General features: G+C 35.2%; 1 protein-coding gene across 4 annotated transcripts; it reads right to left on the bottom strand.

The window, feature by feature from the left end:
* Nucleotides 1-207: 207 nt before the first annotated feature.
* Nucleotides 208-24,690, bottom strand: Ap1s2 (adaptor related protein complex 1 subunit sigma 2). Of its 4 annotated transcripts, none has more exons than XR_007834114.1 (6): nt 24,529-24,690; nt 22,300-22,478; nt 17,028-17,136; nt 15,718-15,855; nt 12,554-12,648; nt 208-1,425 (listed from the first exon to the last, which is right to left on the bottom strand). XR_007834114.1 is itself a non-coding variant. In XM_051178742.1 (5 exons), the coding sequence occupies exons 2-5, from the start codon at nt 22,476-22,478 to the stop codon at nt 1,378-1,380; spliced, it is 474 nt and encodes a 157-aa protein (XP_051034699.1). In that variant the 5' UTR covers nt 24,529-24,688; the 3' UTR covers nt 208-1,377. The 4 variants fall into 4 exon arrangements, 2 of the variants coding, with proteins under 2 accessions (XP_051034699.1, XP_051034701.1); XR_007834115.1 differs by lacking the exon at nt 12,554-12,648 and adding an exon at nt 2,191-5,507 and having other exon boundaries at nt 24,529-24,689; XM_051178742.1 differs by lacking the exon at nt 12,554-12,648 and having other exon boundaries at nt 24,529-24,688.
* Nucleotides 24,691-24,980: the final 290 nt, after the last annotated feature.

Below are 24,980 nucleotides of genomic sequence, written 5' to 3'. Positions count from 1 at the left end.
ATGAAAATTCCTACTCTTGTCATATTTGTGTGTGCTTGGAACCACCATCACATTCCAGTGCAGGGGGTGGGCTGTCAGATGGAGAGGGATTGTCAACACTGTATGGGGAGGAAAAAAAAAGATCCCTTCCTTCAACAGCTCTCCCTCTTCAACAGCTCTCCCTCATTTGATGAAACATTTGGAAACAGATAAAAGTACACCACAGTATTTGTAGAACATTTATTACCATTAATTGGTGATGTGATAAGACAGTGTTCAGGTGGCTTGAAAGTTGTTCACAATCACAGCAAAGCTTACTCCAGCCTAGCATATACAAGGGAAAGTAGAAACCAGGGAGATGTGTTCATGTATGTGTCAGTATGTATAAAAGTGATGCAGAGCATTTATATAGCTTGAAAAAATATAGGGCCAACTAATGCCATTTTACTTCACTCAACTCTCACGTTGCTATATGAAACGTATCTCTGAAATTTCCACAAGACTTCTGATGACTAGGTAGTGACATGGAAGGAAAGGGAGCTGCTGTCAAGTTTGTAGCACTTCTAATTGGAAGGAAGCAGTGGGGAAGCAAAAATAAATTTGGCTTTAACAAGCACCCCAGAAGGAACATTCATGCTTTAGATAATGACTTTATATAACACTTTGTGAAGAGAGCAACATACTGTTATAAAGGATACCTGGTAATTAACTGCCCTATTTTGTTTTGGGGCCTTGAAAACAGTTAAGTAACTACATGATTATGACCACTAAAACTTCACCTCAGGAGTTAAATGTTCCTTGGCCTTGAAAATTATGTGCTCAAGATTAGGAAAGTTTTTGACCTTGTCCCAGTCCTTCAGAATACTTACTTAATTTTAGTGTAAAGTAGACCATTCTAAGTTCTCTAAAAGCATCTATTCCCTTTGTTTTAGTGTATATTGGTTGCCTAAATTTTCAATAAAGTTTCCTTCATTTGATCTGTGATGTGTCAATTTCCTTTATTCTTATATATACTGAAATACTACTCTATTCTTTGGTTTCAATCAAACCATGTTTCACTTCATTTAAGTTTCCTTTTGCAAGTACACTAGTAAATGTATTTTGCCAGATTTTTGGATATACATGAATATAGACATCATTTTAATATATGCACATAATTAAAATGTTCAGAAATGGTATGTTACTTTTCCTGTATCTTTCTAATTCACATTTATGTCCCTTATTTGATTAACCAAAGTTTCCTTTCAAAAAAATTGGGTAGGCCTGAATGAAGCAGCTTAGCAAGACAGTAATACTGACAAGACATCATCTTACACCATTAGCTAACATGGACATGAGAGGCAGTGACCATCTACAGTGTGTGAAATGCCACAAGAAGTCATCAGCAAGGGAGTACAGTTATGTCAGTCCAATTTCTTCAAGAACACTACGTGGGGTTTCAGCTTCCTGTGGAGGAAAAATGTGAGACTCTGGTAAGCAGATACAGGGAGAGATCCTTAAGAATATGAAAAGCACACACAAAGGGGCATGCTCATTTTAGAGAATAAAGAAGGCAATTTGGGGTCACAGGAGCAATCTACTAGTGACAGCCAACGGTTTTCAAAGATTTGTGCTGAAAACACAGAAGAATGTTTTCAGCATTTACTAAACACCTAATTACTGACCAGTGTGCCGAGCACCATTGCTATAACAAAAAGCAATCAAGCCCATTGTATATTGACTAGCAATGTATGAAATTATATGCAGAAAATATTGTCTAAAACATTACAAAATTCAAAAAGTCAAATAAAAAGCCCCTTCCCCACAAGTTCTAATGAGTCATCTAAACTTCTCTAGAAAAAATGTCTTGTGTAGGTTTTCCTTAACTGTCCACTGCAATGCTTTAGAAACAGCCACCATCCCAGACCTCCCTTGGGCAACCACTAGCACTGGTGGAGGTGACATTAAGAAGAAACAGTATGGAACAAAAGGCTTTTTCGTCTTAATGTAAGAATGAATATTTGTTTTTCAATGTCAAAGCCAAATCTGCCAAATCTAAAAAAAGGTATTTTAAAATTTTCCAAACTGGCCAATTTTGTACACCACAAAAATAAAATAGACCATAAATAAAATAGGGTAGCTATCACTAGCAATTTTGGAATTAGAAAGCCATCACTGTTCCTTTAATAGATGAAAACAATGTAAGATTTTGTTATCCAATAATAAACTTACTTTTGCATCCTAATCACGAGACAGCACAAAACAAGGAAAAGAAAAATTATATTAAATCAGGAATCCTTAGAATGTTAGGTTGAATGGTAGGAAATCCACTGTATAGTGTAATCTTAAATGACTTAAAACTTGTCTCCATATTTGGGAAACAAAAATAGTAGTACTTACCTTTATGTGCTGAGATTTAGTTTAAAGCTCAATGCCTGATTTAAAGAAAGTGTTTCAAAAAATATTAGCTGATAATTACACTATTACAATCTAAATGAAGGGATTTAGTACTAAATACTATAGCCAAAAATGTTCATAGAATGTCTGTTAGTATGCTTGTATAGGAATTAAGAATGTGTGAAAATCAGCTTTAGTGAAAAAAGGACATTTTTTTCAAAAGGTAGTATGATCTATGCAGTACACTTGCCCCCCCAACCCCCGAATTGATACTCCAGTCTAATCAGGAGGAGAAAAGAAAAAGGTAAACATTGCCATGAGAATATATAGGAATGTGGGAAACTGTATGGTATCAAAAAGTCCAGTTTTGTTTTTTAATGGCAAAGAGTGAAAAACCAAAAACAAACATCAGGCTTGCTTACAAACGAGACTAAAGGCCTATGAACCATCCAATATAAAATTTCTTTGGAATCTAATTTTATACATTATAAGAAGGCATTTATTCCCCATCAATAATTAGGAAAAGCTGAGCCAGGTACAAAGCAAAGTTAATTTCTGTCCATTTTATTTGTTGTGGCAATGATCTGTTAGGAATACATACTGAAACATTAAGATGAAATGACAGTTTGTCTGGGACATGGTGGATATAAAGTTCGTAACTGTTGATGCTGAATGATGTATGAATGAATGAATGCTCTGTATGAGGATTCTGTTTTTGTCTAGACATTTTCATGACAGTTTTTAAAAGCAGTCTAACAATAGTAGTGATAGATGCCAATCTCTTCTGCTTAAAAATGTTTGCCTTTCTTTAACTACACTGAGAGTGACATCTGAATTACTTAAAATATTTCATACTGTAGGCTCAGAAATGGTTAAAATGATGGATTCTATGTTATTTTTTAATCACAATTTTAAAAATTACCTGGAAAGTGAAAATATAAAATGTTATTTTGTCAAAAAGGATGGAGTAGAAAAAAGTCCTTCACATGAGGCAAAGTACATGTGAATTTAAAAGTTATTTCCATTTAATATTGAGCCATTTTAAAACTTCTTGCTACCTTTAATATGTTACAATGTTAAAGGATCCCTACACTGAATTCTAGTCAGTTTATATTCTCAGTCTAGCTAGATAAAAATGGCCCATATCTATTCCCTGGACGATCAAATTTCTCCAGGATGCTCACTGACTGTGGTCTGAAGAGAATCATGTTGCTTTCTAAATGGGCATTATTTAAAATATGTCCTCTCTAAAAGGCCTAATTTACACATTTTATTTTATTCTTTTAAGACTGGATAAATTGAGTATTTATACAAACTGTTTATAAAACAAAATGTAATTTTTACAAGTACACACTGAAATTGTAGCTCAAAATTATTTAGGGAAATGATTAAAATAGAATGGTTGTTACCAGGGCCTTTCTTCAGTGAGAGAGAAATGGGAAGTGGTTGGCTGGTGAGTTATGTAATTTCAGTTCTGCAAGATGAAAAAGTTCTGGATATGTGTTGTACAATATGAATATACTTAGCACTACTGTAGGCTCAGAAATGGTTAAAATGGTGAATTCTATGTTTTTTTTAATCACAATTTTAAAAAATTACCTGGAAAAATGAAAATATAAAATGTTATTTTATCAAAAAGGATGGAGTAGAAAAAAGTCATTCACATGAGACAAAGTACATGCAATACTTTATTTTAGACATGCAAGAAAAGCTATTTTAGAATCTGCTAATTTAAAGCAAGCAGCTGTATACAGATGCCCCTACCGCTGCCCCCCTCCAAAGCGCAACATTTTGTTACAGCTTAGCACACAGCATCCAGAACAAACAGGCATGAGACAATGCATATTTATGCAACATTAAAGTCAGATGAACAACATGTAGGGTGGGAAGATGGGAATAAATGGAAATGAAAGACCAATGTTTTGTGACACTTCATATGGTAATGGAGATAGTCAATTTAGACAGCTGCCTAATACTACATTCCCTAAAATATTTTCACAGATCTTTCAGTGGGAAACAGGTTTCGGTATTTTTTGGCATATTTAATTTTTGTCTTTTGAGACAAGGACTCCCTAGGTAACATAGTAGCTCATCTTTCTCTTGCCTCAGCTTCCCAAGTGCTAGGACGACAGGCATGCAATACTATGTCTCTGAAATTATTAAGGACAATTCACTTAGGCTTTAAACTCTCTAGATATAAACAAAAAGTTACCTGGTACTTTTTACAATAAAATATGCTAAGTGTCATTAAAAGCACATTTATGTAAAATTAGTGTTAAAAGGTTTTAGTATTCTAAAACATAAGACCATAGTTAATACAGCATTGAGTGTTTTGAAGGCTTAATATATTGATTAGGAAGCCGTTAACTAATAAAAATGTTTGGATATTGAAAATGAATGATCAGAATTTTCATATTATATAAGTGGGCTCAGTATTACTGTTTCAAAAGAGTTCTTACCAAGCAACACACATTTCAGCTTTCTGATAGTTTTTAAAAGGATTGTTTGACAGTGCATAAATATTGGCACTACAAAATTTCTTGAAAATTCAATGTTTTAACCTTAGGTCTTCCATAATTGTAATTGACTTTTTTTCTTATATTGCTTCAACACACACTTTCATGTGGTACAGTTGAACATATTAGCTCATACAGACTGTAAGATAATCTTAGTGTTAAATAAAGCTTGGTTTTCTTCAGCAATGAACTAAATACTGTGGTGCTGCTAATTTTGCCTGAATTTCTTACAGTATTTTCTTTGGTAAACATTTATGATAGCCTAGCCTTTCTGTTATACTCTCATAAGATTAATCACGGATGGTTTACTAATGATAACTTGCACATGTTTAGGATATTAATCAAAATATTCACTAGTCATATTTTCCTCAAAAAGAGACAGGAATAGACAGAAATAAACAATATATTAATATCACATACAGAATGAAAATAAAATTAGGAATGTGTACAGAAAAAAATACAATCATAAAGGTACTAGGTCTAAGATGCTTTTTATCTTTTTACAGGAGAATTAGTCACCAAGCTGAGGACATTTTCTTTCATAAGTATATCAGTTCTCTATTTCCTCTGTGAAATTCTGCATAGTCGATGAGCAGTCATTTAGTACACAGGGACATTAAAATATTCATGCCGTGGCTACAAAAGAAATGCATATATTTTTACACACAGTATACAAGCTGATGAAGACACAATCAAAATTTGAGATTGTTTAGTTCACAGTAAAGTTATCTAAAGCATCAGGTTTGCTTTTATTCTTTGGTTTTTGCCTGAACATTTACGTTCTTAAAAATGCCCAGTTCAGATTTGTACATTTCAAGTTCGTGGTATGGAACAGTAAACAAGATGACCTACATTCCACAGAATCTTAAAGCCCTGCATTTACTACTAATCTGAAACAAGTTCAGTTAGAATTCTCCCTATTCACCAGTGTGCTACATTCATTATGGTCCTATTACAATAAGGAGAGATCCCAGAGAAAAAGCTCCCCCATGAACAAGTAGTCACTATATGGTATTGTTAAGTACCTAGGAAAGCTTTTAATTGTTGCCTTAGCTAAAAAAAAATGTGACTTTGAGGCTGAAGATTATGTTTAAGTCCTAAAAATTATTCTAAGGAATTCCCCAAATTTGTTAAATGTCTGTACCTACAAATATATCTAACAAGATGTTAGATATTCTCACATCAAAAAGTGACAAAATAACCCAAGGTGGTGTCTTAAGGAACTTCCAACATCCCAGATGAATTTTAAAGTTTTAACTCTAAACTATTAGGCTGTAAAAGCTTCCCCCTTCCAATTTAGAATAGTGTAACGCTAAAACAAGCAAGTAAAATAAAATAATGCCCAATAGATCATTTCCTTATAGAAGCTTTCATTCTCACAGGGAAAGTCTAATTCTATACTAATAGCATTACTAATGTATTAAAAATACTTTGTCAGTGACTCTCATCAGTATTTCAGTAATCCCAATTATGGGTTATTTTAGGAGAAATATTCCTACAAAGCATCAATTTAATAAAATAATAGGGACTATCCATTGGAATCTAATTACAATTAACTTTCCAAATAATGCCAAAATACAAATAATAAACTTGACAAAATTTTAATTAAAACTGAATTCATATAGCCTACTACATTTTTGATGCATGTCTGTACTCCAGCACGTATTCTAGTATGCTTTCTTATACCCAATGAAACTCTTGCTGTGATACATATTCTCTGTTTTCTGGAGAGAGAACAAGAAAAGTTTAAGTCTCAAATAACCTTATACTTCAATACCAGTTCTTTGTCTTATGTTATAGTTTTTAAACTTCTTGATTTCTCAGTTTGATATAATTTCATATGAAAACCAACCACGAAAAGGTTTCTGCCCATTGAACGAGAAAGGTGGTTTTCCAACAGGGCTGAATATAATACATTAAAATAAAACAATAAAATAAAAAATATAATAAAATGTAGTCATTCCTTCCTGAGGAGACTTACAAGGACAAAAATTCTATATGAACAATTTTGAAATGTGGCCACCCCAGGCATTGCCATCGCTTTTAACTAACATTTTTTTTTTTAAACTACTCTTTGCGAAGCAAAAGGTTGATAATAAGCCAAATTATTCTTTAATGCCAAAGGTCCATATTATTGTATTTAAACAAATTAGTACCCACCAATTGTCAAGAATAGTCTTCAAAGAAGAAACCCCTTTATTGGAAAAGCATCCTTCAAAAAAAAAAAGCCTCTAAAATGCACAAAAATAAATTGTAGTATTATATAGTAAATGGTACCCTTTAATCACTTTTAGGGTACTAGGAAATGTTCAGTTCAGATTGTTAACATCTGAAGAAGTTCCTCTATAGATAAATGCCTTAATGGCTACTTAACATTTAAAGCTGGGCTTTTAGGTAAAACATTTAACTATGTCTGTAATTCAACATAAACTTCACTATTCTGGACCCTCATACTACCTGTGCATTTTGAGTAGAGCCCATGCAGCTAGGTCTACTATTTTGTTCTTTCCGTGGGCACCTTTGGAAAGAGTCACATATATATAACTGAGCAAACTGCATTTATGAATATACTAAAATGCCAGCGATTTAAATTAAATAAGAATAAAGGCTAGAAAAGTACTGAGAAAAAAATGTAACCCAGTTACATTATATAAATATAAACCACTAATTTTCCTTAGTGCAGATTCTTTGTCACAATTTGTTTTTCTGAATAGCGATTACAAATGCACTTTTCAACTTGAAATAGGCCTTCACTTTTGGGCAATCCATTCAGCACTATGTTTTCTTTATTGAATCTGTTGTCAAGCCCTATACTTAGCTTGTTATCTCCTCTTCTCAGTTTCCAACAGTTCTCCTCTAGATGTCATTTTTCCAAATCTAAGAAAAGAAGAACTTTCTCAATTTTGCATCTAGCTCACGAGGGCAAAAGATTTCCAGCTTTACTCCACAAGTACCTTATAACAAAGGAGACATTTCTTGCCTAAAACCAGTGCTTTTTTTTTTATTCCATCCCTACCCCACCCCCTTCAATACAGCATACTTTCCCCTTTTTTCCTTAAGGTCCCCACTCTTTGCATCAGCTCCTTCCCAGTATATATGCTTTTTCAACTTTCCTCTGCACTAAGAATCATTTCATTCTCAAGCTATAAAAAGGACCAGATATATACAGTAGGGCAAGAATCACTTTTGATCGTTTTCAAAACCACCTGTCTCCTTAAGAAAAGGCAACCCCTACTATCATGAAATTTCCTAGCTATTCACTCACCATGCTAAGCTTACAACATGGCTCACAGGTAAAACTAAAGGGAAAGCTGAAACCATTCTAAACTAGCAATTGCATTGGCTTAAGCACTGTTAACTGAGAGATGCTTAACCAAGCTAATGGTGTTAGATATTCAAGACTGAACGGCTACTCTCCTGATTCTAGCTGAATGTGGCAAAAGAGAAGATAAGTTATATTTAATTAAAAGCAAATATAAGGAAGTGTGATTTCAAGTTTATCACCTTACTGAAATTTCTAAAGGAGTTTCTTCCCATACTCCTTGTATATACTTGTCTCATGTTTTATAACACAATGGTCCTTTTTTTATTGACCCTAACTGAATTCTGAAGCATACAGATTTCTTATGCTCAGCATGGAAATTCTATTCTTTGGGTTAAAGCTCTAAAGGGCCAAACAATATGGCAAGTTCACTTAGATCTAATTTGTGCAATGAATTTTTTTAAAAATAAAAGTGAAAAGCTTATAAGATACCTTTTAGATGATAGGGCAACATGGTATAGTCCTATTTTATGAACATTTATAAATAAATAAAACTTTCTACTGAATCTTTCTTTCTTTGGAATTGCATTTTTAATTATTGCTGTCATTTTAATTATATGTAGGCATATCTCTCTGCATGTGAGTATGTACATGAATGCAAGTGCTTGCAGAAGCCAGAGATGTCAGATTCTTCTGGGGCTGGAATGACAGTTGTGAGCCACTTGATGTGGGTATTGGGGATTGAACCCAGGGCCTCTGGATGAACAGCAAGTACGCTTAAGCACTGAGCTATCTCTCCAGCCCCCTACTGATTTTCTTTAACATTAAGTTAGTAATGAGTAGCAAGAGCTTTATGGCAGTTCCAGATGGTTGATGTATAATATGGACAAAAGCTGAAAGTACTTTACTCTGTGTGATGAAACTTTATTTTTAGCAAATTCTACTCAGGCCTTTATCATCTGTGGCAAGACAATGTGAACTCATTCAAACAGCAGCATTCCTCCATCAAGAAATGTGTAATGTTAACTACACACTTGTTTTCCTCTTCTGAAAAACAGGACGAGGAGCTTTATAAGAGGCAATATCCTACTCCTTGATCATTTGTCATTTCATATATCTTGAGTATCTTTCCATATCATATACAGAAGTTAAGTCTTATTTATTTAACAGTTATGTTAACAATTGCAGGTATGACTGTAATTCTCTTCACTTGTTTCCCACTAATGAACATTTGGATAAATCCAATGGCTAAATACTATGCTGAGCCTATGTCTTGGTGCATATACATACATACATACATACATTTCTCAGTTGGATAAAATTCTTAAATGTGCAACTAATGGAACAAAAATATAGTACATGTGTCATCATGAAATAGATACCACAAAACTATTCCTTCAAAATGAAATACAAGTTTAAGTGTTTATAAACAGTAACAAGAACATCTCTTTTTGTTGCAAAAAATTTTTTTTAAATAGGATTAGTTGGTGTTTTAATTTGTATTGTCTTAGTAAAGACTGTTTTTTGTTTTTACATCCCTGACTTAGTCATGTCCTCTGCTCTTTCCTACTGGGCTACTCATCTATTTCTATTATTTTTGTCTTAAAAATAAGTATAGTAACTTTTTGTATTATATCTTGTAAATGCTACTCTAAAACCTGTTAATTATAAGATGCTAAGGACAAATTACTGTCTCTGGCATCTTATTATACTTTTTAAATAAAACAGGAAAATTAGCTTAGAGTAAAGAGATATTTTAACCTTATTCTAGAGTAGGTGTATTTGGCTTTAAATATCCTAAATTTAATCAGTTTTCTAAACAAACGATTTCTTAGAATCAGAATTTCAAACAAACACTTCAAAACTAACAGAGTAAGGAAGAACAAAAAGTCTATAACAATAGGAAGTCTGTATATGTAAATTCTGGTCACTTTATTCTTCCTTTAAGAAATGATCACATCCTAAAGTGGATAAGGAAATCAGCAGAAAATTCAATAGTGTTCTGCCTGCCTGCAGGGTAGATTCTATCTTACTTCCACATAAAAACTCAATTACCTTAATAGAAGTGAACAGATCTAGTTGTTGAGGAAATTAGATTATTCAGTGACATCCCATAAGCTTTTCTGTGGGTTAGGTTCTAAAGGTACCCATAGATTATCTCCCCAGTTGCTACTTGCAAGGCAAAGGAAATTTGTATGAAATCATGGGGGTAGTTTTTTTTATAGCCATTTCCGCATTCTTTAACATATGCACTTTTCACAATTTTAAAGTGAATTTTTCTACTCCTTTGCATTTCTGACTAATTTTCAGTCATTATTTATATGAATACTACAACCTATTAAAAAGATTTAACAGTTTATAAATGGAAATGAAAATTTTAGTTCAAGGTGTTAAATTAAGTCAGGGTTTCTCAACTTGAACACAACTGACTTTTAGGGCTGGATAATTCTTTGGTGGGTGTGTCCTGGGCAGAATAAGATAATTTAGTAATGCGGTCTCTACCTAATAGATGCCAGTCACAATGCACTGCTTCAACAACCAGGAATTTGTCTGAGCATGAATAGTCCAATGTACTCGGGAAGTGCACGACTGGAAGTCCTCTTCTCATTCCCAGGAGAATGAGTTAATCTAATTGGCTCTGCTTGGTAGGTAAGATTATATTCTAGTGTGATGGTCTGTATTTACTAATATTTCTACTATGGAAATTATGTTTTAAGCACAGAGACAACCAAACAAATTATAATGTCAGTAGGGGAATAACTCAAACCTAAAACTTTTATCAAGTACTGTTTAATGAAAAAACAAAAAACAAAACAAAAATAAAAAAACACCATTGACCACTTGGAATGTGCTCTTAGCAGGTCCTAAACCTAGGATCATGAAATTTATTATTAAGATTGGCATTTAAAAAAAAGAAAAATAGAATATAAAATTTGAGAACAAAGGAAGAAATGAGAGTATTCAATAATTTTTGTACTTTGTACTATAATATACTACTATGGATTCTAGTGAAAAAAAATAATTTCAAGATCAAATTTAAAATAATTGGCTATTTAAATTACTCTAGCTTTTAATGATTAGAAAAAGCCAAGTGGAGCTAGGAATACAGGTCTGTGATGGAGGGCTTGCCTAGCACGGGCACTATCCTGAGTTCTATCACTAGGCATTACAAAAACAAAAAAGAAATAGAGCTCAAGAGTAGCCGGAGCTGGTTCACCAGGAGTTAGAAAGGAAACAAGGACTGGGGTAGGCTTAAAATCCCAAAGAACAAACAAAGGAAACCATGACTAAAACTACAGAGAACAAAAATGATTACAACCTGCAAACCAAACACCAATGACACTACTCATATTGTATGGCACTGAAAGTAAAGCTAAAGGAGATTTATTCTGCCTGTGTATCTATCCGCTTCTAAACTATTTTAATCATCAATAAAACCTCACTTCTACAGAACCTGTTCTAGCGGAATCTGAACTACATTTAACACATTCTAGCATCAATAAATATAGCCTTAATTTTTAACCCAATTAAAGAAACAGTTTAGGGTTAAAAGATAAAATATGGGAGAATGGTAATTACAAAAGAATTACAGGGGTCTTGTCTTCTTAAAGCAAATCAGAAAAATATAACAAAGTATGTTTTGCTCTTAAATGACATTGTATATATTTTAAAAGATCTATGCCTTTAAAAGAATTGATTATATTCTTGAAGCTTGCCTAAATATGCCTAAATATTCTTATTAGCTATGTCTAATTTTTGAAAAACTTAAATATTCATAATGTTGTAAGATACTTCAAGAAATACTTATTTGCTTAATGTCATTATAAAAACCTCATTTCTTTAAAGAAATCACTTTTCTCTCAAGATTCTTACCTTTCCATTTTTTATGCAGTCCCACAGATTAATGATTACTTTCACAAAGACAAAGCATACTATTAAGACATTTCATGCAGGCCTCGGCACTAAAACAAATCAATTTTAGCAGCAGTAATTCTCCATAAACTACCGCTTTCTAGACGAGACAAATATCTGCAAATCCAGTAGAATTATTCATAAAGTGGATCTTCCAGTAGAAGCAAATTCATGAGTACAGTGCTTGCTTTTGGCACCTCACTTCTTTTCCATTTCATGGATTACTTTAGTGAGAAACAATGCCAACAGCAAACAAAGCTCAAAAGAAAAAAAAAATTCCCAAGAATTTCAAAATGATGCTGTTAGTATAAGAAAGAAAGGTCGACATCTCAAAGCATTGATCAATACCATCATGCATCTACCTCTAGGGTTATAACAAGCCCAATGCCTAATATTTAACTATTTGATCTTCCCAGATCAAGCAAGGACTTGAAATCATCTCACGTGCAACAGTCTTTGCATAGTGCCATTTTATCCATGCCACAAAAATGGTAAATTTAGTAGTTACCAATAAATAAGTTGGGGATCAAAGGAACTAAAGTCTTAGACTGCTCTTTATCATAAGATATCCTCAGACAAACCTCCCCATTCTTCATTCTGGCTCTATAAAATTAAGGAGTAGAGAAAAACTCGTAAGTGCCTGACTTCACAGGGGGAAAAAGCCATACTACTATTTGCTTTGTCATTATCAATATATGTGTTTATAAAATAAATTCAACTGAATCATTATACCTCACTTTACCACCCAAAAACTAAGTATGCTAAGCATTATAAAGAATATAACTATTAATCTCAGCATGTCATATCTTAATTTAGAAATCAACTTTAGTACCAGCGGCATGTTGAGATGACATGTTTTAAATTACAACAGTCAAATATTAAAAGTTGGATAATGGGCCAATTTCTGAGCTTTCCATCCCAAATGTAATTATGAATTCATGTAACCAAAAGGTCTAAACATAGAATTGGGCTACAAATGTAAAATATGAAAAACAAACTATTAAGCCACAATGCTTACTAATATTTTGGCAGTTATTATTCAGATATACATTTGTTTTGTTCTTATTACTAACTGCGGCATGACAGAAGAAAATCTACTTTAATCACTGACATCTGCTCTCTCTGCTAGCCCATAACATGAAAGACTACCTAATTTATATATTTATAGAATTGGAAAAAGCAACATTTTAATAAATTTTCTGAATATAATTAAGAATAGAAATATATTTCACAAATTATAAAAAATATCTAAATTCAAAATTGTTATAATTTGTATATATTACTAAGCCAACAGATTAAGTTTATTCTTAATTCAAAATTATCTTATATTAAAACAGTTCAAATAAAGACTTTGACACAAAATAGAAGTTATAATATATGAAAAATTACATTTAAATCAGGTTTTTAGTAATTTTACTGCAAATTTCAGGATACATTTATCTAAAATAGCTATACTTAAACAATTTTAGAAATAAAATCACTTGAGGATACTGACAAAGTGACTACTATATTTCAAACAATAATACCTAGAAAGTTATTATAGACCTACGTATTTTGATAAATCACAACAAGGAGACCTTTGAGAAAATACTGTCAATAAATCTACATATTCAATCAAATGTTCTAATTACTAATAATGACAATAGTGAACATTCTCATGCCTAAGAAGTAATAAATAGCACATACTGCCATAATAATACTTTGTATTCCCTCATAGGGTAAATACATACTATCAAGTAAACATGACATTGTCTTATTAGAAAGCATAGAGCAATTTTCCAGGAACACATTAAAAGCAAAATACTGAGCTTTAATAGCTTTAAAAATTCTTCAAAACAATAAAAGTCTAATCAGAAAATGGTAAAAAAACAGAAGAAATACCAAGTTCTGATATAAGAGCTTATAGTTCTATAATAATTAAACATTACTAAGACAAGACACAAATATGAAGAATTTCCAGTTCCTAATACTGGGACCTATCTTTTGTTTAGTTTTATGTTTGGCAGGGCCTCAGGTTGCCCAGGCTTCCTTCAAAATTTACTTTGTAGTCCACACCTTGAACTCCTGATTCATCTGTTTCCATTTCACAAGGACCAAGACAACAGGCACATACTAACATATCTGGTTTATGCTAAGCTGAGGATTGAACTTATGGCTTCATGCAAGCTAGGCAAACATTCTTCAAATTGAGCTGTAGCTTGACCTAATTAATTTTTTTTTAAATACTGTTGTTATCTTTCTTAAGTTTGATTAGAAAACAACAAAAAAGGAGATGCTAACTTTAAAACCAATATTATAACAGTAGGATATACTGTTTGCAATATGATGTGTTTGCAATCAATTAATAAAGCACCATGGCAAACTGCACACAAGGGAAAGGTCTGTGCTCATTTGACTACCAAACAGTAGATGGCATGAGGGACCATCAGTGAAATACTTCAGTTTTCTACTCACCAGCCATTTTGCTGATAACTACAACATCATTAAATACACAGTTCACTGTCTCACATTGAATAGTTATACACTCTGGATGATATCAACAACACTTGAAGCCAGCCTTAGGTGACTGATAGAGTGAATTCACTAGGAGTTCCCTCCAGCACAGAGGCCAAAAGGAAAGAAATTTTAACAGAGAATTAAAGTTATTCTTCTCCCCTTAGTCATTTCTTTAAAGCTAGCCATTTCAGAAATACTAAGAAACTGAATTTAAAGTCTGTTTTACTAATTAAGAACATAATAAATGTGTAATGAATAAAGGGTTAAAATAAACTAAGAATACAAGTAACTTTCAACACTTTAGTAAATGAACCCATGAGACACAAATATTCATTTATGTTACACACACACACAAACACACACATAGTTACCTTAATGAAAATACCCTATTTTGCCTTTACTAACTCACTTTCATGTTAAACTTTCTATATTGTAATAACCACAATTACTTCTAACCCACAATTTAATTTGCTACCTAAGATCAAACACACGATTAGCTGAGGATGTTGAAGGCAATTAGAAGGGAAAGGGGTTGCTATGGATCTGGGATATGGAAGTTAAAGGACAGGAATATAATAGTTTTGACAGAACATGTTAGTTATTTCAAAAGAGCAAAGAGAAGTACAAATTCATTTCAAGTTAATTTTGTTAACACAAAGCCAGAGGGTTCTATAAAAAGCATAATTAGAAAACACTAACATTTGCTTGGCTACTTTTACACTTAATGGACATGAGGTGAAAACATGAACCAATTTGGAAAGGAAATGCCATCATCTCACATTCAACTCCCAATTATCCACACTAATGGAAAAGGTGGGGGATTTTAAGTATTTCCAAACAAAGGTTGAGAAGTTGTCAAATGACTGATATTTTTGGCCAATTGTTCTCCCTTTTAATATATACATTTATTTATCAATTTATTCATTAACTTATTTTAATTGAAGTAGTCTCTCCTCTAAATCAGCTTCACTGGCAGGCCCTCCCCACAGAAAACCATTCTTCCATAGATAACTGTTGAGTTGATGTGAATGACACATATTCCAGTCAAACTATACATGAAAACTACATACCAAGCATGCTTTAAAATAATTTTTGAAACTTGTAGGGATGATGACTGACATTTCCCTAGCAAAAGCAAAACATGCTATTTTCTTTTCAGGAGCCTAAGTAGCTTACCTCCTGCAGGAGATCAGCCTGTTCAATTGCTTTAAGGACATTTTTCTTGGACGTTTCCTGAACTTCTCCTCCCAAAAGAAATTCATCCAAAATAAAATAGGCCTTCTCAAAATTAAAGATGATATCAAGTTCACACACCTGAAAAGCAAAATCAAAATGAAACAAAACAAAGCCTGTTAAAACTTAAGCTAAAGATGCTTATTAATAGTGAATAAAATCTGATCAGATTGAATTGATTTTAATTCTTTACAAAATGGAAACCTTGCTGATTGAGCACCATTGATTTGTGTAAGCTTAATTTTTCAAATCTCAAGTACTTGACGACATAGTGCCTACAAGTAAGACCTGGCTCTGCACACACTCTGTGTAGTCAGCTTAATAATTTTCAATTCATAAAAACTAATCTGTAAAAACATATTTCTTGAGGAATGCAAGTAAGCTGCTAACAATTCTGAAAGCTATACTTCACACTTCCAGAATGCTAATGTACAGCAATAGGACTCTTCTATTTCACTAGTGTGTGTATATATGTGTGTGTGTGTGCGCTCACTGGGACCTGGGCTCTAGGCTGGCTGGTCTGTGAGCTCCAGAGATCCACCTGTCTACAATCTCCAAGGAATTAAAAGTGAAAGCTAGGGTCTGCAGAAATGGCTCAGCAATTAAAAGCACTGTCTGCTCTTCCAGAGGACCAAGATCCAATTCCCAGCACCTACACTATAACTCATAAGCACTTGTATCTCTACTTTCAGGGGGTTTGACACCTTCTTTTGGCCTCTGTGGACACCAAGTGTGCAAGTGATACATAGACGTGCATGTAGGCAAAACATCCATACACATAAAATTTACAAAGCATCACCAGCAAGAGTCAGCATGGGCTTTTTAGGTGCACAGTGGGATTTAATTCAGATTCTCATGCTTGGGTGGTAAACACCTCACCAACTGCACTATCTATCCTGCCCCTCTATTTTACTATTTTCAAACTTATTCTCGCCATTATAATTAAATGAGTACATCTGTGGGGCCAGAGATTCTGAAAGTTGACTAGATACAGGACAAGAAATATGAGTCAGTGCAGGGCGGTAGACGCACATGCCTTTAATCCCAGCATTCAGGTGGCAGAGGCAGGCACATCCCTATGAGTTCAAGGCCAGTCTGTTATACAAAGTGAGTTCCAGGACAGCCAAGGCCACACAGTGAAACCCTGTCTTGAAAAACTAAACAAACATATAGTCACTCCTGTTCTCTCCTCACAGTTAGAATCCCCAAATAAGCTTATTAGAGACAAGATAAAGACTAAATCTACTACTCACACTGCCAAAATACTTGTCAAGTAATTCCACGTAGCGATGGATTATTTCCAGGGTAATCAGTTCATTGTCTTGATCCTCAATAGCACAGCAAAAATACAGACTGGCATATCTGTCATGAAACAGAATCACAGAAAAATATTACCCTTATAATCATATTTTCTAAATATATTTTCAATGTCCTGTTATACAAGTCCTCATGCTTACTATAATTATATTTATCCTTCTTTTTAAAACAAGTTCTTTTTTGTAGATTACAAAAGCAATAAATGTACATGAGAAGTTTTGGGAAACACAGGCAAGAAGAAAAGAGAAAAAGAAATAACTCATTCATGTCTCTTAGAAAGAGTAATTGATCTTGCTCTTCTTTTTAGGTTTCTTTCTGAACATTTGAAAATAGAATTGAAACAGTTTTTCTTAAGTTTACTTAATTAGAACAAAATATACAGTGTGATTAATTCAAACTACAAGCAAATGGGGGAGAAAACAAGCTGTCAATATATCCCAACTGAAGAGCTTATTGAAGATACTGTCAATGTTTTAGGACATGTTATTGAAGGATAAAATATTCACAGAAGCCTCAACTCTGCAAGCCTGTGTTCTCTCAGAGTAGACATTTCAATATGTTCCCTCATCCCCAGTAAGAGAAACAGGAAACACAAAACAAAGCACCATCTCTAAATTGAGCAAAGAACTTCCTCTTGTTCCCATCATAACCTTGTTTTGTTTATCTATTTAAAAAGCAAGACTGTTTTAACTCTCTCTCCACCCTCCCTAATCCATGCTCTTCAATAGCTTCTGGAGAATCTGACACAAATGATAAAGGACAAGGATTCTCAACCTTCCTAATGCTGTGACCCTTTAATACAGTTCCTCATTTTGTGGTGATCTCCAACCATGAAATTATTTTCATTGTTACCTCATAACTGTAATTTTGTTGCTGTTATGAATTGTAATGTAAATATTTTTGGAGACAGGGGGTTGTCAAAGGGGTTGTGGCCCACAGGTTGAGAAACACTGATACAGGATATTCTCTGAATTACAAAAACTAAAGATTAAAGGAACTGATATAAAAATGACAGACCAAAAGACAGATACAAGTTGTTTCTATGAACACAATAACAAATAATTCTACTGCAGAGATTACTAATATCAAGTTTGGGGTAAGATTCTTTATTTTCAAACTTCTCCCATGCTACGGTTAGGTATCCAGTATGTATCTCCTTGCCTCTTTATCCACAATATTGCCTCTTTGTTTACAAGTAAACAATATTTAAGCAACTAAATAGTAGGAGGCCCTAAATTATACCAATCAAGAATTTAAAAAATACAGGACTGATCTAGGTACTAACCAAAAATACTTTTAAAAGAAAAACAAAACGAACTCCAATAGTATTTCATTTTAGTTTTTTTTTTTTTTTTTGTCATTCTAGAGATAAATCCAGGGTCTCCTATACCAACCATTCAGTGGCAACTTCAATCCTCTGTTTACTTCACTAAGAATGAGGGAAGGCATCAACATAAAGAACTAATCCTTCCTGGTGAAGAGACAGCTATTAGCATGATAAGAACACCTCTTCAGAATGTTGAGGAAGAATATACAGAAGTACAATAGCAGGTACCATGGAAAGACTCACTATAAGTGAGGCACTAAATGTTAGTGAAGGCTTTTGCATATTTTAGCATCTTAATCTCACAACATCCCTACCAAGATATCATTATTACTTGCATTTATAGGAGATCCAGGCTAAAGTAACCAGATGAGAACAGAAATTTGACCCTGGAGCCCAAATTTTCGATTAAAAACCACAGCTGTGAAGTGTATTAAAATAATCCTGCACCTGGCTAAAATTAAAATATGCTGAATGCAATATATTAAGAGCTTTGAAAAGGGAAAGAGATAAAAAAAAAGGCAATACAGATTTAGTAAAGATTACCAAGAGAACCTGAAGAGTACTCCCTATTTTTAGGAACAAATGGTGCTTTAAAATTCAATATGAGCTCATGTTGTTCTCTTAGTAAAATTAATAATAGACTAGTAAGAGGAGAGGTATGTTTAGTTATTTTTAGCAGCATGGATTAGGGCTTACTCTAATTACTGGCACTCAACATCTGAAAGTGCCTATTCTTATATTCAAGACACATGACTTCTCTACAGTCAGCTAAATATCAGCTGACTGTGAGTGAATGTAGCTAAACTATTCTCAATACCCACTGGTATGTCGTTAAAATTTCTTTTGTTAGTAAAGAAAATCAATAAGTACCCTTCAACAAATTCTCAAGTTATTAAAATGGGATGCATTTTAAAATCAATTCTAAAAGACATAAATTCAATTGCCTTTACTATGAAATGTTTCACAAACTAGGCACATAATGTTCTGTTTCTAGTGGATATTCAGGAGCATTTATTTTAAAGATGAGGAAGGAAACAAAGGCAAAAAAAAAAATAAATTCAAAGTTACAAAACTAGGTGATGGCACATGGGAACATACCATAAGTCCCACATTTTCAGCCTGTCTTTTCAATGACTCTACCCTTATTCCCTCACCGCTTCCTCCCACAAAGGGAAAATACGTATACCAAATGCTCAGTGAAGAACATGAACAGGACAAATGAACAAAGACGGCATAAAAAACACACGCTAAGAACAGTGAATGTCCTACAGCATAATTTATTAGGAGCTCAATAGACATTCTCTGGCTAAAAAGGTCTTATCTTCCAGCTGGAGGAGGAAAAACACATCACCTGATAATAACAAAATACAAGGTTAAGTGGGAAGTAGATGAGGTTTTCGGTATGAAATGAGAGAGCCTATAGAAAAACATTATACATGTATATTATACATATATATGTATATGAAACATTTCAATAAAGCTATTTTTCTTTTTGTTAAGTCCAAATTTCATTTGAGAAAAAAAGTCTGATCTAAATATCAGATCAGGTTGGAGTTCTCTTTTATCATTTCTGAAAAAGGTAGGGAGAGCACTAGGAATAGGCTGAGCGGCAAGTCTATGAGCTCCAACCTGCTGTTTCCTTTTCTTCCTCTGAATGGCCCATTCATGGGCTTGTTCTCTTGCTAGGATTTTCCTCCTCCACAAGGGGGAATCCTTTCACTATCTAGAAATAAGCTTAAAATTCTCACATCTTTTATAAACCTTATCCAGGATTCCAGAATCCAAATCTAGCAGCAGTTACAACCTCTTCTGTCCTTGGCAAAGCTCTCCCAAATACTCTATACATGTGGTTTCAACTTCTCTATCTCTCTACCTTCACGTCATTATATCAAAAATTCTGTCTCTATTGCACTGACAATGTTCTGGTAACAGGCAATGCATGGAATGCTCACTCTAAGATTCTAAGAGCTGTTCACTTTTACTGAACTTTTCATGATCAGCTGGCATTAGTCTTCTTATTCTCAACTTTCTCTCCTCAGGGACTTTACTTACCTAACACCATTCCTTTGCTTCTTTCTCATTTTGATTTGCAGGCCCCCTCTTTAGCCCTTCCATCTGCACCTGAATGCTGGTGATCAAATACTTTAAGTCTAATTGTCACCTTCAAGTGCCATGCCTATGCCCACCACATCCCATCAGTGAGGCAAGTGAATATGGCCAAATCAGCTTGTCCCCAAATTAACTGAATTCTCTAGCTTACCTTTCATCCCATAAGCCAAACTCTAGAAATGGAGGTGACTCCACTGTACTCCCCCTTTCCTTGGCTGTTCTCTCTGCTTCTCGGGGTGACCAAGTATTCTCTTTTCATTCTCTCAGCTCAGGATCCAATTATTATGCAGTCCCCCACTGATCCTGCAGGTGCCAGTCTGAGCGGCTTTCACTCCCCCAGCCAAGGTTTCACAGCAATCTTTTCAGAAATGCAAATCTAATCTTTATTTTTTCCCCACCTGTTTAAAGCCATTGCCTCCAGACTTAAGGCAAGTGTAGCCCCATGCCCATCACTAGTATATGACCTTAGGCCAAGTCACTATTCACAAATTCTCATCTTTTATAAACTGATTTTTGAACAGTAACTGTGTTTTTCAAATTGAAGACCTCTCTCTAGTGCAGAGAGCAGAGGCCAATTGAGCCATGGTACAGCTTCTTATTTCTGATTCCACAAAAGCAATTGAATTTCTACTTGTTTTAGTCAAGATTCTATCCCCGGGCAAAAAGATACATAGTGTGTGTGTGTGTGTGTGTGTGTGTGTGTGTGTGTGTGTGTGTGTGTAGATTGTTCTAAGGCATTTCCCAGCTTTAAAATGCTCATTTTTTCTATGATCTTTCTCAAAAACCAAACCAAACACTGAATTAAAAAAAAATCACACAAACTGACAAAATTCATTATGAAATAAAGATAAGACTAAAGTATCTAAGAGAGTCTTTATGTCCTATAAATCTCATTTCTTCCCCTGCCACTTCCTCCACCACAGAATACATCCATATTTGGAATGTAGTGACAGAAAATATGAGAAAACAAGATTTTTCGCCTCCTTCATTGCATTCCATACTGTTAGTTCTCTGTACACTTCCCATACAAGAGTGTTTTATATGCAGAAATTCAGTAAATTATTTAAAAGGGACCAGAAATGAGGAAGAAACAAGAAATGTTCCCTACAAAAACATTCTATAAAATAAAGATGTGTAGCATTAAAGACAAAAATAACTGTAAAAAGCTAATCTACAAGTTATTTTGCAATATCACTTTAAAAAAATATCTATCCTTGGTAAAATTATCTTATCTAAGCACAACTCCTCAACAGCAACAAGTCTACTTGAAATTAATAATACTTATAGACATAAGTATTTAAACGTCTATATAGTGAAATGGTCCACGTGCTCAGGGTCTTTATGAGTAAGACTTATAGAAGTCAGATAAAAGTAATGCCAAATATCAGCTATTTGATAAATCTTTATAGATTTGTCAGGAGAAAGGATTATCACACTATTATCTATGCATGCCTGAATTTATTGAATTACTTAAAAATTTAAGATACTGACCCTAGTAAATCCTATAATGAAATGAATTCATTGAGGTTTTTCTAAAATGATGACCAAGCACAAATAACTGTTTCGCTGTAATTATATAATTAATTTTAAAATGATTTCCCTGCTGCTAGTATTTTAGCTTAAGGCAAATAATCAAAACAGCCACTATTTTTGAATGGAAAGTTTTCCATTAAACTTATTTCATTGAAATATTTGTTAATCCTTGTTTACTGACATAAAAGTCTGCAATGTTTGACCATATTTCACATTTCTGATAAATACAAAAATGGTACCTTTTATAAACAATCTTCAGATCTCTCCACTCAAGGAAGCTGCACATCTTAGGTTTCCGTGCTAAAACGGTTTGAACAAGTTCTCTTGTGATCTTTTTCTTCTCTTTGTCTGAGAGCGGGACATACCATTTTTGCAGCCGCAGCTTTCCCTGACGACTAAAAAGCAACATAAACTGCATCTGTTAAGATAAATAAAATCAAGACACATACAATTACCTAGGATCAACAGTTAAGATCACATGATTTTCAGAGCTACTTAGGGAATACAGTAAACACCCTGCCAAATGATTAGTCAGCCATTTTTATGGAAGTTATAATAGCAGGAAAATCTTTTGGAAAGGTCTTCTTACTATATGTAGGTAATTTTGGCAATAAGAACAGGTGGGAAGCTGGAGTGAATATTTTGAAGAACTCTGATTGTTTAAGAAACAATTTTCTCCTTGTGCTACACATTCTACACTCTATATGCATCAAAAGGCAACTGTAGACATCAGGTAGTTAGTTGATTTATGTACATTTCCAGGAAAGCAGAGACCTACTAGCTTTCACCCTGAGGACATTCTAGTTCTAAGCTGAATTTCTTGCAGTCAGACTGCTTATCACTTAAAGCACCACCTTCAATTTATGCTAGGATATTTAAGCAAAACAGAATATTAATCAAAAAGATCTCACAAACAACACATTTTTCTTTGCATTTCCCTTTTGTAAAATCTAACACAAATAAGCACTCGAGAACTGAATTAATGTAATATGTCAAAGAGAATATAAGTCTGAAAGGCTTAACCAAAAGTTATTTATATTAAGACACTGCACAGAATACTTAATTTAAAAACAAAATTTGAGACATTTCACAGAATACTTACTTTAAAATAAAAATACATTTGAATATATGATGGGTTCTAGTGTGTTTTATACTGAAGCTAATTTGTATGGTTTTACTTAGCATTTGCATGTCTGTTGGTCAGGCTGCATTTTATAAGGCAGGTACTTTAAAATTCAAGTGGTAAAAACGAGCTCTATTGTAAAGCTAATTTGAACGTAAAATCTGGATGGATGTTCTCTTTTAACCCTTCTAAGTTCCTTTAACAGCGCCAGTGCAAGTTAAGACCCCAGGGCAAATTCTTAATATTCAACACACCACCTTAAATTTGAACACCGGGAGGAGGAATTTACGTAACCAATATAAAATCAAACTGGCTCTAAATTTCGACAGGAAATTCACTTCGCAATATCCCCAAAAGGCATCAAGAAAACATCCGGAAATTTATGGCGCAGTTACGCCATTTAACTTTAATAAAGTTAAAATTGGCAAACACATATACTATATGGCAAACACACACTATATAATTCATTGATAACTAAGTGCCGCCCATGTAAGTTCTGAAGACAGCGACATTCGAAGAGGACGACAAGTAGAGCATCAACTGGACATTCAACGCAAACCGTTAGTAGAACTTGGGGAAGGAAACGATTGGGTTTTCTTAAATCTCGGTGACCAGGAGAGAAGGTTTGCTAACGACAGGAGTGCGCTCTAGGCTATCTGAATGCGCTCTAGGCTATCTGTAGCAGGGTCCAGTATCCGCCCTACCACTTTGGAGGACCGGGAAACCACGCATTTTCCTTAAAACAAATGATGTGCTAACATGGGACGAAAACGGTGGCAGAAGTATTCCTTTTCCCTCGCTTTGATTTTGCCGCAAATCCCGGGACAAAAATTTCTCTAGATTGGTATTAAAACAAAAACAAAACAAAAAACAACAATGGGCTCAGCCTTGGAATGGGCTCCGGTCCAGCATCCCTAGGGTCCCGCAGTCTTGGACGCCTCCCCTCCTCCCGGGACCACACTCCATCACTGCCCAAAGCCAAGAGAGGTGACCCGCAAGGAGCGGAGCAAAGACAATGGCATCCGCTGGCCCGCCAGGGGCGCCAAGTCCTCGGTCGCCGCCACCCCCGGCCCCTCCCCAAAAACGCCCCGCCAAACTTAAGGCGATCGGAGAACCACAGGTGCCTCGGGGTCCCCGCGGAACCCAGGACCGGTTCCAGCATCCGTGGCGCGCTGCAGAGTGAAGAGCGGGTCGCCACCGCCGCCAGAAGTGAGTTTTGGGGCGCGGCGCCCCGGGAGGACTCGGGGTGGGGTCGTCGGGGCGCTCACGGGGCGGCGGGGGGCGCGCCCGGCCATCGCTCCCTCTTCCCATCCCTGCCACCTCAGCGGATCCCCTTGACACTTACGGCGGCCGCGGGCCGCGGACGCGGCGGAGGCTGGCCGGCTGCGGAGACCGAGGCAGCGGCTGCTGCTGAGGGGAAGCCCCCGTCGCCGTGCGGTTGAAGGGAAGCCGTGGTGCCGCCGGGAGGGGACCCGTCTGGCGGAGGGCAGGCTTAGGCGACGAGGGTAGGGCGAGCCAACAGACCCCGCCCCGGAGGCTGGACGGAGGAGGAGCCCGGGCTGCGGCGAGCGGAGAGGCGGACCAGAGGACGCGCGCCAAACTGCCGAGGGGGCGCCAACCGCCTCTAGTATCAGCATAGTTGCCGGCGAGAGCGAGAAAGCCGATTGGTCAAATGCGCACAGGGAGGCGTGGCGAGGGCCGGAAGTCTGGCCACGTGACCCGGAAGCGGCTTCGGTTGTGGTGGGCGCGCCTGCGTATTTCTACCCGTGCTGCCGGGATGCGGCCCGCGGGGCTGTC

This window comes from Phodopus roborovskii, unplaced genomic scaffold (assembly GCF_943737965.1).
Source record: "Phodopus roborovskii unplaced genomic scaffold, PHOROB, whole genome shotgun sequence".
Taxonomy (NCBI): Eukaryota; Metazoa; Chordata; class Mammalia; order Rodentia; family Cricetidae; genus Phodopus; species Phodopus roborovskii.
Note: the sequence above shows the minus strand (reverse complement) of the source record. Positions and strands in the feature narration are given on the sequence as shown.

What these genes read in the sequence shown, in the direction of transcription:
- Ap1s2 (XM_051178742.1), bottom strand. Translation starts at nt 22,478, where the DNA reads ATGCAGTTTATGTTGCTTTTTAGTCGTCAGGGAAAGCTGCGGCTGCAA. An exon ending in CTGAAGATTGTTTATAAAAG is followed by an intron (nt 17,137 to 22,299) that starts GTACCATTTTTG and finishes GTTTCATGACAG; the next exon opens with ATATGCCAGTCTGTATTTTT. An exon ending in AGGCTGATCTCCTGCAGGAG is followed by an intron (nt 1,426 to 15,717) that starts GTAAGCTACTTA and finishes TTTCCTCCACAG; the next exon opens with GAAGCTGAAACCCCACGTAG.